At 45.3% G+C, this 15,787-nt stretch overlaps 1 protein-coding gene across 1 annotated transcript in view; it reads right to left on the reverse strand.

Moving 5' to 3' along the window:
* LOC103177850 (NAD(P) transhydrogenase, mitochondrial) overlaps nt 1–14,632 on the reverse strand; it is a 56,182-nt gene extending 41,550 nt beyond the window's left edge. The window contains exons 1-5 of the mRNA XM_007892213.2: nt 14,609–14,632; nt 6,027–6,221; nt 3,748–3,977; nt 1,961–2,178; nt 452–539 (exon numbers count right to left, since the gene is read on the reverse strand). Of these exons, the coding sequence (XP_007890404.2) occupies nt 452–539; nt 1,961–2,178; nt 3,748–3,977; nt 6,027–6,177 (687 nt within the window). The 5' untranslated portion in view covers nt 6,178–6,221; nt 14,609–14,632. The remainder of the gene's footprint in view (nt 1–451; nt 540–1,960; nt 2,179–3,747; nt 3,978–6,026; nt 6,222–14,608) is intronic.
* Between the last annotated feature and the right edge of the window lie 1,155 nt (nt 14,633–15,787).

Genomic DNA, 15,787 nt, shown 5'->3' on the forward strand with positions numbered 1-15,787 from the left:
TCCGGGACACTACTTGGCGTGAAGGGCGCTAATATAAATGCAAGTTGTTGTTGCATCCAAGCAACTTTTTAAGAACAAAATCTGCAAACCCTGGAAATCTGAAACATCAGAAAATGCAGATAATCTATCAGTATTTGAAAGAGGAAAGCAACGCTAATATTTTGGGTGTGACTACATCCAAGTAGGCTGAGCGCTTAAATGTTCAGTCTTTTTTCTGTTTCTAAACCTGATTTACATTTTGTTCAAACAGAAACTGATCTTTTCTCATGCAACGATTTCTCTCAAAGATCACAGGGAAAGATCACATTCAAGTGAGCAACCTGAGAAGTTGATCAAACAAGGAAAGACCTTCAGTAAAAGTGAAAGGTACAATCCCAATGGCATCTGCAGTGGAACTCAACTCCTGCAACAGAAACAGCTGCACATTTACCTGTCAAGTTCTGCCAATTACCTTTGCCGGAGGAACCTTGCCAGCAGCTGTGATTTGGCCAGTGAAAAAACGTCCAAAGTGATTTGCAGCCAACACCACGGCTTTGTACCTGTCAGATCCAAAGGGACAATAAATCAGTTTCCAATTAGATTTGAGCGCTCTACTTCCAAAACGTACCCTGACTGCTGTGGTTTTTATGCAGTGTTTATGTTCAAATAACCAGTGTCAAGCATGGTTGCCCTCACCTTGAACAAACATTTACAGCGAACAGAACTTTTTCCAAGCAGCACATCTCTGCAACCCTTCTGTTGTTAACTCTAGATACTAAAGTTAACAACAGAAGGGTTTCCACAGACATTCAGTGGGGAAAAGTTAGGCATTCCTGCCTCTCATTCACAAGGTAGTGGGGTCAAACCCTGCATTGTGCTCTCAGTCTATGCTGACACTCTAACACAGTGCTGGGGGAGTGTTGCATTGCACGAGATACTGTCTTTAAGCAGAGATATTAGAACTAAGGTTGTCTGTTCAGGTGAATGTTAAAAGACCACGGGGTACGATTTAAAAAGAGTGGAGAATTTCTCCCGGTGTCCTGGCCAACAATCCCCCCAGATAAAATTAAGCATTTACTTCATGGTGCCTATGGGACATTGTTGTATGCAAAATGGCTGATGTGTTCATCTACAAAATACAGTCAATACACTTCACAGTAAATCCTGTAAAGTACTTCCTGAGACAGTCTCCTGATGTTAAAGACATCATATCAAATATAAGGAGTATAATCTTTAAAATGATTGCAAGAAAAGGTGGTCATTTTGTCAACCTGTCCATAACTCTCTCTAGGACTAGATCCCATTCTCCACTCCTCACCACCACAATGGTTTTCCCCTCCAGCCCTTGCAGCGCTATCTGTTTCAAAATATAGCAACAAAATCCTTGTTTTGAGTCCTAGTTACTATACTGGTTAATTTATTTTTACTTTTATAGTGATTTTTAGACCCCCATTGGATGAAAAGGCACTAAATCATTATTCCCGCAGCTCGAAGAAAGAGTTTCCCAAAGCAACATGCATCTCAGCACCAACCAAAGAGCAACACAGACTGAAGTCAAACAGCTGTTTTCCCACCGACCCTCTGGGTCAGAATATAATAATAATCCTTGCATTTGATATAGCGTCTTATCACATTGTTAAGATGTCTCAAAGCGCTTCACAGAATATATATTTAAAGTGAATCGACTGTGTATTTTGTGGGTGATATACATATAATACATATCAGATCTTAAAGAAAAGAGGTAAAGAAATTGGTAACAGGTCAAATAATAATAATTTGGTCACCAATCCCCGAGTGTTTATGGGACACTGTTGGCTGCCGCGCTTCACCCACAAAACATAGTCAATTCACTTTACAGTATATTCTGTGAAGCGCTTTGAGACGTCTATAAAGTATGATAAGGCGCTTATATAAAATGCAAGAATTATTATTATACAGTCTAAATTACATCAATGGAAGTAATCGGAGAAAGATTTCTTACCCTGCAATATTGGCCATCGAACTGAGTGCATCGTAACCCTGGGCAATGGTGACACGGGGAACTTGGTCCATCGCTAAGACTGTAGCGTTTCGCTTTGAGAGTCTATCGAGCAGCTCTGGGTTTTGTGCTGGGTACAGAAAGCTGACAAGTGTTGCTGCATCTTTCAGAAGATCTGCCTCATGGAGACCCAGGTCAGGGTTGAAGATCGGAGCCCGGACCTGAAAAGAAGCAGAAATAAACGCATTTCACAAGTTAGCGCTTTGTCAGTTAAGTTGGAGGTAAATACTTACACAAATCAAATCATGCTTTGAAATCCATTTCTTCTTGACAATGTGCAAAAGTGCCAAGATAAAACCGTATTAAATGCAAAAGTATATTTAGAGGCTTCTTTGGTCTGATATGTTTTGGGCATAATCTGCCACGAAGTTAATTTTGATGAGATCACCCACAAGAGCGCCACACTGCCCTAGATGTCCCAATATTCCTCTTGAGTGACCTGAAGTTAACTCTGAACATCTGAATTTTTACAATAAAGACTGGAGTCCCAAAAGAGTATGCATCACAGAGAAACAACCTGCTGCACCAACCAGACCTCCTGCTGTTGAAAATGTTTTGCAACATCTTACACACGTTACTGGATTATAATAATAATAATCCTTGCATTTGATATAGCGCTTTTCACGTCGGGAGGACGTCCCAAAGCGCTTCACAGAACACACTGTAAAGTGAATTGACTGTATATTTGTGGGCGAACGCGGCAGCCAACTGCGCACAGCAATGTCCCACAACCAGTCGTAGATTGAAAATGACCAATTTATTATTGGTTTTGGTGGGATTATTATTAGGCGTGTGGAGTAAGTAAACTTGCCCAAGGTTTTGCCCTCCTTGGAATTGAACTCAGGTCTCTCGCTTGCAAAGCAAGTGCTCTAACCACTGAGCTAGGGATTGTGCTTGGTGTGATAACCCCACTGCCCCCAATCATTAAATAGCCTGTTAACACTTGCCCTCAATGCAATGGTCTAAGTACCCAGCAACTATACCCTAGTAGTAGAAGGAACAAGAAATTGGATCATTTCCCCCACATCCGTGCCATGTCCAGCTCTGCCGTCCCCACCGACTCCGCCACTGCCTCACTCCTCAGGGCACCGAAACCCTTATACATGCCTTCAATAAAACCAGGCTCGACTATGTCAATGCTTGCCGGCCTCCCCAAATCTTCCCTCCACAAGCTACAGATCGTCCAGAACTCTGCAGCTCATGTCCTCTCCCGCACCAGGCTCCGTAACCCCATCACACGCACCCCATGGACTTGCCCCCTCCTACCTCTCCAACCTGCTAACCTTAATCAACCTGTCTGCTCCCTCCGCTCAGCAGGCTCCAGCCTGCTCCACGTCCCCCGCATCGGCCCGCCATCAGCATACAAGACTTCAGGTTCTCTGCCCCCATCCTCTGGAACTCCATCCCACATTCCTTTCGCTTCGCTCCTCCCCTGCCTCCTTCAAGGCACGCCTCAAGACCCTCCTCTTCGACCGTGCCTTCAGCCACCCTCCTACCCTCTCTGCCCTCCACTCTCCCTGATCCCAACCCCACCCCCACAACGGGTTCCAATCCCTGACTGTTCATCACCTTGGGATGTCCTCCTGACATGAAAGGCGCTTTACAAATGTAATTTTGTATTGTATTTCAGGAGAGGAGAAAAGAAATAGGATAAAATATTAGCGGGAAAAAAATAATTAGCTCACTCTGAAATACAAAACAGCTCAACAAACTTACAAAAATAAACTTACTTTGACAACGAGATCTGAACCCATGGCTTCCTTGGTCCCCATAATTTTGGCTCCGACATTTCTGTATTGGTCATCAGAAAACTTGGACGCTTCCCCGGCACCAGATTCGACCACAACATTAAATCCTTGATTGACCAGAGCCTGGACCCCAGCTGGTGACAAAGACACTCGCCTCTCATTCTGGAAGATCTCCTTAGGAACACCTACCGTCAGCTGTTTATAGGGAATACCTGGCAACACAAAACAGCAACATTGGTTATGGTCTCGTATTGCAAATCATGAAATAATAAAAGCACAAAACATTCACCTGTCCTTCTCTGTAATAGCATGTTATTGCACTCCATTCTCACCATCTAATGCAGCACACAGCTGAAGAAAGCATAATCTTGTTCATTGCTTAGAGGGGTAAAAAAAAATCCTACAGTGCTGTTAAAGAATAATTTATGGACAAACGTGGCACCAAGCACCAAAGTTGAATCACAAGCATGTTGTAAGAAAACATACAATGGAACAGGAATGGATGGAATATTTCTATCAATTCTGCACCTAATGGCACAAATGTGAATCCTGACCCAAGCTAAGCGACACTGAATCACTTTGGATGAAATTATGTTAGAATTAGCCACACAATGTCACTAGAGGACTCTACTACAGCAGTCATGTCAAGACGATTTGCAAGTATTTTAATCGTTCTCTAAATGTCACCATTGTCTGGCAACAAATGGTTCATTAATATTAATATTTATTATCTTTACGTCTGATATGACATCTTTCACGCGGGGAGAACGTCTCAAAGCACTTCATAGGAATTTACTGTAAAGTGATTTTTTTGGGTCTGCCGGGTGTCTAATACACACGGAAACCCACCACCGTGCTCAAGAACATCCAAACCAAACTGAGAATTCCAGGCATCCCACCTACACGTGGAAATGCCAAAGATAGATTATAAAATGTTGGACCAAATATGCTCCTATACTATTATTATTAATTAAGTCTTCATTGGTTTGGTTAATCCCACATACATCACACAAAATCAAACAAAATCACATTAGAATTGTAGCTCAATGCTTGCTGCTGAGCTGTAAGAATAGATCCTCTAAACTTTATATTCCATGGCTCACATTCCAGGAAACTTTGAAATGTGCACATTCCAGGAAACGTCACTTGAGATAACAATGTAAATATTATAGGCAAACACACACAACCTCAAACACAAGGGTTGCAATTTAGGTGAACCATCTTCATATGGAAGACTAAGATCATCTCAGCCAATGTTGTTTTTAAGCCAAATTTGCAAGTACATACTCCAGTCAGAGTCAATATTAAACACTGATAATGTTTGCTCCACTACCAACAGTTATCTATTTGAACAGTAGAATTTATTTACTTTGCGCAACAAAAGAAAGATTTAATCACGTCTTCTATTTAACAAGATCCACCTATTAGACTATCGGACCTAACGTGGCTGGAAGTACCACCTATTTTCCGCCTGTTTTCAGCCAAACAAATCTATATTTTAGATTTAGCTCCAACTTTAAAACTGGGTGGTCACGAGCTTCCATTCAAATTGTAGTCAATGAACCAGCATTGCTTGTTGACTCTGACGTGCCATTCAAAGTCATCTCTTCCCCCACTGTTCAATGTTTTGGAATCTTATGAAGTAATCTAGTAATCTCCTATGTGACATTTGTCGTGTATTTGACAGTATTCGTGTTTATCTCAAAATCACAACAGGGCCTTTTGGGAAGATACACATTTCTTCCTAATCCAGCAGAAGTGCAGGTGCAGCGAAGGGAAAGTAGTAAGAATTAAAAATACCAGATGTCGCATAGAGTGCCATCACTTTAAATTGCAATATAATGTAGACAGACTGCATTTAATACATTAGTTTGAGAGAAATTATCTTTGGATATTAATCCCTATAGTATTAAATATTAAGCATGGAAACTGGAGTACATTACAGTGAAATAATTATAGCTAAAGGGCATGTGAGGGGTTCAATGGATGAACTAACTGGTTAGTCAATATTTCTGACTGCATAAGAAAAATAAATACATTACTGTATGACACTCTAAACACTTATAAAGAGCAGAACTTTTAGGAGGAAAAAAAATTCACCGGAAAAAATATCTTTGTCAAAAGCAACCACAAAAATCTTACAAATCATCAAAGCAAAAGGTTCCTCACTCTCAACGTTTAAGAGTTCACATCTTCACATAGAATTTCCTGAAAAATAAAGATACAGGCGGCCAAGCTCTCTGTAATTATCCGTAGGGTACCTGGCTTTACTGGCTTCTGACACAAAAGGCCCTGGTGTGTCCTGAATAACCGTAAGCTTGTGGTCTTCACTGTCTTCAGATTCAATGGTAGCGCCCCACTGAACACAGGGCTGGAGCAGTTGGTGACCACTGCGCGTAGGAGGCTCGCCATTCTGAAAAGGGACAAACCAAGGCCACTGCCACCCCAGTGTCCTCCTGCCATAGGAAGAAACAAATAGTCACATCTCAAGTTCATTCCCTTCATTGATGATCAACAGAGAGAAATTATTTCCACTGGCCGCTGAGTCACTAAGCAGAGGGAAGCAATTTAAGATACTGTCAAACCCATTACCAGCAAACACTCAGGGGACTGGACCAAAGTGGCCTCCGAGGAAGGGTTCCTTGTGTAGAATTTCTAAGTGTATAAGTGATTAGAAAAATACAGTACACACACAAACTCATAATTCGAACCACCACAACAACAATTTGCATTTATATAGCACCCTTCACGCCAGACGGCCTCTCGGAGCGCTTGAATTACAGGTAGTTTTAATAGATGAATTTACTGCACTAATTCATTTTGTTTGCGTATGCCAACATCAAATACATGGTCATATTTACAAAGAGGGATATTCTAATTAATTGTAGACAAACAAAAGCAAAATCGTTCCTCCATTTGTCAGATTCTCTCATTTGGAAATATAAGAAAACCAGATCCTAATGTAAACATCGAGTGATTCCCTTGAACCACACTAAATCCTTCCCTGTCTGTTATTATCTGCCCCAAAGACAACCCAACCATGTGTCAGCTTCAGAAATGTCCCATATGGGTTTTCTATATTGGTGTTGCGTATATTCTGATGCATCTTTAAAAAAAAATTTGACTAAATAGCTTTCAAAGTAATGACCAATGAGGGGGGGAAGCTGTGGGCTGCTCAGCAGGGCGTTAACAAATGTACTTGAGAGACTAGCGGGAGTCTGCACGCAGGCCCGCGGAGATTGGTAATGCATTACCAGCAAGTACACGGAAATTCACTTAGAACTGCTGCTGTAAAGAGTGTCTGTACAGCGACAGGGCTCAAAAAAGAGTGGCCACTGGTTGCGTGAGGGAGGTGGTTGCTGAATAAAGGTGGTTTAATATGGAAAATCGGTCAGGACTATTCCAAGGTGGTTGTTGACAGCAGGTGGTTGCTGAACAGAGGTGGATGCTTTAACAGGTTTGACTCTAGTTAATAAACAAACAAATGGGGAGGTTAGGAGAAATTTCACGCAGAGAGGTTAGGATATGGAATGCCCCACTAGGATTAATAGTATAGGAAAAAAACATGTTGGCCTTCAAGAGGTAACCAGACAAAACCGTAAGACTTTAATATAGGGTACGCTCCGCTCAACTAGCTCCGGCTTCTGCATGTCCCTCGTACTCTCCGTTCCACCATTGGTGGCTGCGCTTTCAGCCACTACACCCCGAAACTCTGGAACACTCTTCCTCTATCCCTCTGCCTTTCCCCTTCGCTCCCCATCTTCAGGTCGCGCATGAAGACCTCCTTCTTCAACCGTGCCTATGGTCACCTCTCCCTCCCCCCGGCTCGGAGTCGTGCTCCCCCACTGTCAAGCGCTCAGGGACGCTATATAAATGCAAGTTGTTGTGGTTTTATTGTAGCCAAAACTCACGATAAAATATCACCAGGAGATTTGAGAAAACACAAAACAATTGGATCAAAGTTCAAAAAGTTTACAACAAAAATCAGAGGAGAGTTTTAAAAACTATTTATGCTGGTCCCATTCTCAAACTACTCGACCTTGTTATAACCTGTCTCCTTCCAACTGTATTACAGCTTTAAAGCTCCCTCCTACGCATATCTGTCATGATGGCAGGAAACAGCAAGGCTATAATTTAAACAATCACATGAGATCGTGGGTCATGATACAGTGCTCGAATGGCTTATGAACCCAAAGACTAAATAATAGCCCTACTAACTACAACTTTTTTTTAGAAATCCTTGCATTTGACACAGTGCCTTTCACATTGGGAGCACCTCTCCTGAAATAGGAAGGCATGACCTTGGTTGAATGTCACTTGTGAAGGTCGGCACCTTCAACAATGCAGCCCTACCCCACCACTGGAAGCGAGTTCAAAGTCCCGACATGGGACTTGAACCCACAATCTTCTGACTCAGAGGCAAGATTGCTGCCATCATCGTCAGACTAACACCTAACTTTCTTTTAAGTACTTGAGTTTCAACAAAATAAACAGTGCCGACTCCAGTAAGCAAAGTAATGCTGATTAACAACAACAAATTACATTTGTGTCGTGCCTTTCACATTGTGAGGATGTCCCAAAGCACTAAAATAGTTTTCGTTTATAAATGATTACATTGATTAAAGACTGTGAGGCTATTACATTGTCTTAATCAGTTGCAATAAAATTTGCACGAGGGTAAAGTAAGGGTGTTATTTTGCAGTTCTATAGCTGAATAATAAGACTTCTAAGAACAGGTGGCAAATTCCCACTGCTGCCTTGCAAATATTCTCAGAGCCTCCATTAGCTGCAGCTCCAAACAGCTACCGACAAGGTCCAATGGTATGAAGGACAGTCAAATAAGTGGCCTAGTTTAATAACATAATATTTTATCCCTATAAGGCAACTGTCCTCATTAATGCCTTTGGTATTCTGATCACCATTAGTTTCAAAAGACAAAAGCAGACTGTGATCAAGTGGCCTCATTACTGAAATACTCACAGGATGAGGAGCTACTTGTATGGGTAGTTACAATAGCACTGCTGGGTGACATATTCAGGCAAATATTAAAGTAGAGCTTGTTTGGAAATTCAGATTTAACCCTTTATACCGAGCAACCTGGTGTAACTTTTAAATAACTAGTGTGATATATAAAAAACGAAAACTGATTTACTCCATATTAAGAAGAATATTATAGGAGCAAACATGAGATTGGGATTAGATTAGATGATTCATAATAATAATAATCCTTGCATTTGATATAGCATCTTATCACGTCTTCGAGACGTGTCAAAGTATCTCACAAAATATACTTTAAAGTGAATTGACTGTATATTTTGTGGGCGAAACGTGGCAGCCAATTGTGCACAGCAGAGTCCCACAAACAGTCGTGGATTGAGTGACCAATCTATTATTATTATTTTTTTGAAGGAATTATTACCCCCGGAAAAGCGATCCACCAATTGACTAACAACCGGGTTCCTACTTACTGCTAAGTAAACAGAGGCGTATGGAGTAAGGAAACTTGCCCAACGTTTTGCCCTGCCTGGAATCGAACCCAGGTCTCTCATGAGACGAGTGCTCTAACCACTGAACTACAGGACTCGACTGCACCTCATTCAGGTAAAAGGTAACGATCACATGGCACTATCCAAAAAGAGAATGGAGTTTCTCCTGGTGTCCGAACCAACAGTGCCCCGGATGAAAGTTGGTAGGTCACTTCACGACTGTTTGCCAGGCCTTGCTACATGCAAATTGGCTGGCGCATTGGCTATATAGTCACTACATTTTGCAGTAAAATCCTGTGAAGCACTTAGAGAACTCCTCCTGACGCGAAATACACTGTATCAAATGCAAGAATTATTATTAATAAGGTTAAGTAGGAGGGTATTAATGGAGGGTAAGTAGGATAGCTCGGTGGGCTGGCCAGATGAAATAATGGCCTGTACCTGCCTGAAATTGTTACTCTATTTGTAACTACAGTTGTAGTGAAGTCTTTATTGCAATGTGTAATATAAGATTCCCACATTTTTATTTATTTATATTTCTTATCAACTTTTTTTAATAAAAGGGACTCGATTGTTCAGCAGGCTTAAGAAAATAAAAACTATGCATTTTAAAAGAGGAACAGAAATGCACATTTATGCCCCCTGGTATTAGCTATACTTTGTAGGGTGACATTGAGCAAGAATTTGTGATTCACATATCCTGCTCTTTTCCCACAACCCTGCAGCCTTGAAATGACCACACATAGAACAGTCCTCTCTTCTTCAAATCTCTATATGCTCCCTCTTGGCGACATCATCCGCAAACATGGGGTCAACTTCCACGTGTAGGCGAATGACACCCAACTGTATCTCTCTGCCTCCACCCTTGACTCCAGGACCACTGCTGTCCTGACAGAATGTCTGTCAGACATCAAGTCCTGGATGAGAGCAAACTTTCTTCAGTTGAACGTTAACAAGACCGAGGCTCTCCTGATTGGCTCCTGTCAACGCCTCCGCACCTCAGGTGCTGATAGCATCACCATCCACAGATGTACACTTCATCTTACTAAGCCAGTCCAGGACCTGAGCGCCCTGTTTGACCCTCAACTATCCTTTCTACCTCACATTTGCGCCATGACCCGCTCTGTCGTTCCCCACCTCCGCAACATCGCCCGACTCCGACACTGTCTCACACCCCAGGTCGCCGAAACCCTCATACATGCATTCATAACATCCAGGCTTGACTACTCAAACTCTCTGCTTGTCGGCCTCCCTAACTACTCCCTCCATAGGTTGCAGATCATCCAGAACTCTGCAGCCCATGTCCTCTCCCGCACCGGGCTCTGTGACCCTATCACCCCCATCCTCGCCCGACTCCACTGACTTCCCATCACACAGAGGATACAGTTCAAGATCCTGGTCCTCACCTTCAAAGCGCTCCAAAGCCTTACTTCCCCCTACCTCTGCGACCTCCTAATCCTCTACCAATCTTACCGCTTCTTCCGCCGAGCAGGCTCGGGTTTGCTTCACGTTTCCTACCATTGGCTGGCAAGCCTTCAGCCACTCTGCCCCCACCCTCTGCAACTCCATCCCGCAGTCCCTCCACCTTGCCCCCTCTCCTGTCTGTTTCAAGACCCTCCCCATCGACTGTGCCTTTGATCACCCTCCTCCTCTACCCTCCATCCTCCCCAATCCCGACCCCCAGCTCGGGTCCAAAACACTGATTGTCAAACACTTAGCAATGTCCTCCTGATGTGAAAGGAGCTGTACAAATGTAATTTTGTTCTTTTAGTATAACATAAAACACATTCTGTATGAGAACAGCCAATAACACTACCCACAAGAAGCTGTGTTACAATTTCATCAGTATTTCAATGAGCCCATATCAACCTGTCCGCTCCCTCCGCTCAGCTGGCTCCGGCTTGCTCCATGTCCCCTGCCAGCCCCCCCAACCACCATCGGCGGTGGTGCCTTCAGCCTCTCTGCCCCCACCCTTTGGAACTCCATCCAACATTCCCTTCACCTCGCCCCCTCCCTTGCCTCCTTCAAGGACTGTCTCAAGACCCTCTTCTTCAACCACGCCTTTGGTCATCCTCCTACCTCTACCTTCCCTGCCTTCTACCCCTCCTGATTCCCACCCCTCCTGATTCCAACCCCCAGCTTGGGTACAAATCCCTGACTTGCGACATCCTCCCGACGTGAAGGGCGCTCTACAAATGTAATCTGCTGTTGTTGTGTTGAGCCAGATTTCCAAACAACCAGAATTTTTTAAGATACCAATGGAAACTCATTATTTTAAAACTAATCACAAACAATTAATTAATGAAAATCCTCTGCCCAATACAGCACATCGACATCTGAATCACAGTTTCATTCTATAACAAGAGTAAAAAGAGTTTCTGCTGGTATCCTGGTTACCAATGGTCCAGATTAATTGATCACTAGCTTGTGGGAACTAGCCAGGGGCACAAATATTTTTTGCCCACAAAAGGCACTACAACTGATAGTAGTTATCTTTAAAATGCTTTGAATAAGTGAGGGCGAGGTGAATGACCTACTCAGGATAAAGTACAAGTGGTTTCTTTCTAATCCTTAGATTGCTATGTCGCTCTTCCGCACCTCTTCAAAGTTGTTCAAGTTAACCTTTGGAGTTCGTCTGTCTGAGCAATGCGAGCTCTCAATCTGTAGTACTTATTCACTCTCCTGTGTTTTTAAATGCAAACAGCACGTCATGAATTAAAGTTAAATGTATGCAATGCAACCCTGTCAGTCGTCTCAAGCTTTTATTTGGCATAAAAATTGTAGGTCGAGCAAAAAAATTCAGACAGTTGTTAAAGATAAGAAAATACATGAATAAAAAAGATAGTGTGGAGATTGGAAAGAAGAGAAAGTAGAAGGAAAAAAATGCAAGTAAGTAGGGGTCAGCAAATTGTACTCTGCATTATCTGCAAAATACCCAACTTGGAAAGAATTCATGACTTTTAGTGGAAAATGTACAAATACAGGGGTAATTTTATTAGCTCAGTTGCAATATCCCTGGAATGTATCCTGAAACTTGAGTTTAGCCCCTTTTAAACAACCTCAATTTATTATTTTAATTATGCACTCCTATGGTGTCTTTCACACAGGAAGAACATCCCAATATATACTCAGCTGAACCTGCATTCACCTCCCCCTCACTCTCACACACACCTTCCCCTGTCTGTCTGTCTCTCTCACTCCTCTATACCTGCACCCGTTTGTCTTTGTCCATCTCTCTCTAATCACCTGCACCTGCCTTCCCTGAGCTGCATCTACCTTCTCTCTCTCTTCTCACCAGTATCTGGTTTGCCCCTCTCCCGTGTCCATCTGTAGCTCTCTCTGACTCATCTGGTACCTGCTCCCCTGTTTCTCTCTCTGGCTGTGTCTCATCTAGTAGTTGTGAGCACCACTGATTTGACTGCGGGATGGATGGACATTCATGTTGTGAGGCAGGAGCTCAGCACAGAGCAGCGATTGCTGACTGACTGAGTGACTGACTGATTGATTGGCTTCACAAGGACAGACTCATTGCCTGTGGTGACCTTTCACTCTGAATTTAACACGTTACCCTGCACAGGGCATCGACCATAAGCTTTGTATAATTGTTTCACATGAAAAGCAAACGCTGTGTGTTTTTAAAAACCAAAACATTTTGCACAACTTTAGCTTTTGTATCAATTAAAGTAGAGATTTGTCCCCCATTTCCTTCATTGATTATAACTCACTCTCCTGGATAACCACAATTTGTAACTGGATAAGTTTTGATATCAGTGAGTCATCTCTTGCTCTTTCTACACTATTGATATAAATAAACACGATCTTTATATCGGTTTCAAGTCACACAATTTTTTTTTGCACAAATAATTGGGTGGGAATCTATCATTAACTACAATCTGCAACACAAACCTACAGTTTGCTGAAATAAATGAAATAAATGCAACAATCAAACACCCATCCACACACACCCAACAAGTGCTTTTGCAGAAATAATGTCGTGCATTATAATCAAAAGATGTGCAAAGTATGGAACCAGGTGGTTACCAATATTTCTGATATATTAAAAACATATGGAAACTGTGTCTGTTTGGTCATATTGCTGCTTTATGAATTATTAGAATGCAGAGGGTGGGGGAGGTTGGTGGGGAGGGTGGGGGGATTGGGGTGAGCGTGGGGGGGTGGGGAGGGTGGGGGGATTGGGGGTGAGCGTGGGGGGGTGGGGAGGGTGGGGGATTGGGGTGAGCGTGGGGGGGTGGGGAGGGTGGGGGATTGGGGGTGAGCGTGGGGGGGGGAGGGTGGGGGGTTGGGGGTGAGCGTGTGGGGGTGGGGAGGGTGGGGGGATTGGGGTGAGCGTGGGGGGTGGGGAGGGTGGCGGCGGTGAGGGGGGTGAGGGGTGTGAGGGATGAGGGGAGGGGGGGTGAGGGGGTGAGGGTGGGGTGGGTGAGGGGGAGGGGAGGGGTGCGGGGGGTGGGTGGGTGAGTGAGGGGGGGGTTGAGAGTGGGTGGGTGAGGGTGGGGGCGGTGAGAGTGGGAGGGGGTGAGGGTGGGGGTTGAGGGGGAGGGGTGAGGGTGGGAGGGGTGAGGGGGGTGAGGGTGACGGGGAGGGGTGAGGGTGAGGGGTGAGGGGGTGAGAGGTGAGGGTGAGGGGGGGGGTGAGGGGGGTGAGAGGGGGTGAGGGTGAGGGGGTGAGGGGGTGAGGGTGAGGGGGTGAGGGGTGAGGGTGAGGGGGTGAGGGGGGTGAGGGGTGAGGGTGAGGGGGTGAGGGTGAGGGGGTGAGGGGTGAGGGTGAGGGTGAGGGGTGAGGGGTGAGGGTGAGGGGTGAGGGGTGAGGGGAGGGTGAGGGGGGGTGAGGGTGAGGGGGGTGAGGGTGGGGGTGAGGGTGAGGGGGGTTGATGGTGAGGGTGAGAGTGGGGGTGAGGGTGAGGGGGGTGAGGGGGTGAGGGGGGTGAGAGTGGGGGTGAGGGTGAGGGGGGTGAGGGGGTGAGGGGGGTGAGGGGGGTGAGAGTGGGGGTGAGGGTGAGGGGAGTTGATGGTGAGGGTGAGATGAAGTGGGGGTGAGGGTGAGGCGGTGAGGGGTGAGGGGGGTGAGGGTGAGGGGTGAGGGTGGGGGGTGAGGGTGGGGAGTTGATGGTGAGGGTGAGAGTGGGGGTGGGGGTGGGTGGGGTGAGGGTGATGGTGAGGGTGAGAGTCGGTGTGGGTGGGGGGGTGAGGGTGAGGGGGTTGTGGTGAGGGTGAGAGTGGGGGTGAGGGGAGGGGGGTGAGGGTGAGGGGGTTAACACAAATCTGAAAAGCCAAGTAAATGTACAATAAATGACAGGTTATGTGCAGATGCAGTTCTCACTGACAGTGACAGACACTGACCTGCAGTGGAGCCGGTGCTGGTGCTGGTGCCGGGGCTGGTGCTGGTGCCGGGGCCGCTGGGTGTGGGGGGAGGGGAGGGGGGGGCGGGGCCTCTCGGGAGCCGGTGGTTTCCTGTTGAACTTTGTAACCGGAACTAGAAATAATTCCCTTAAAAGGTCAATAAGCCACGTGATCAGTCAACCTGAGGGCTGTGGTCCTCACTCACTCACTCACATTTATATACAGACACACACATAAATATCATATAAATGTACATACATATACACACACAGATATATATTTGCACACATATATCATAAATATACATATACACACACAGGTATATCATATACAACACATATATGTACCCACACACATATACACACACACACATATATATATATATATATGTACGTGCACCGATTTAAAAACATTTTTAGAATTGCAACAAATGCGGCACGAACACAAAAATTGCAATGGTGACAATTTACTCCCCCCCCACGTAGGGTCAAAATAATAATAATAATGATTAAAGAGGAGGGTCTTGAGACCGGCCTTGAAGGAGGCGAGGGAGGAAGAGAGGCGAAGGGACCGTGGGATGGAGTTCCAGAGTGTGGGGGCAGAGAGGCTGAAAGCCCGGCCACCGATGGTAGGGCGGGTCGGGCGGGAGACATGGAGCAGATCGGAGCCCGCTGAACGGAGGGAGCGGGCAGGTTGGTAGGGAGTCAGCAGGTAGAGAGGTAGGAGGGGACAAGGCCATGGATGGCCTTGAAAGTGAGGACGAGGATCTGGAACTCGATCCTCTGAGGGATGGGGAGCCAGTGGAGTCGGGTGAGAGTGGGAATGATGGGGTCACGGAGCCTGGTGCGTGAGAGTACATGAGCTGCAGAGTTTTGGATGATCTGCAGCCTGTGAAGGGAAGCGTTGGGAAGGCCGATGAGGAGGGAGTTTCCGTAATCGAGCCTTGATGTGATGAATGCATGAGTGAGGGTTTTGGCAGCCTGAGGGGTGAGGCAGTGGCGGAGTCTGGCAATGTTGCCGAGGTGGTGGTAGGCAGTGCCAGTCATGGCACGGATGTGGGGGAGAAAGGAGTTCAGGTCAAAAAAGACACCAAGATTCCTGACTGGCTTTGTGAGGTTGAGTGCAAAGCTGTGGAGGTTGATGCTGCCAGCGCCTGAGGTGTGGAGGAAATGGCGCAAT

The sequence above is a fragment of the Callorhinchus milii genome, unplaced genomic scaffold (assembly GCF_018977255.1).
Source record: "Callorhinchus milii isolate IMCB2004 unplaced genomic scaffold, IMCB_Cmil_1.0 Scaffold1, whole genome shotgun sequence".
Taxonomy (NCBI): Eukaryota; Metazoa; Chordata; class Chondrichthyes; order Chimaeriformes; family Callorhinchidae; genus Callorhinchus; species Callorhinchus milii.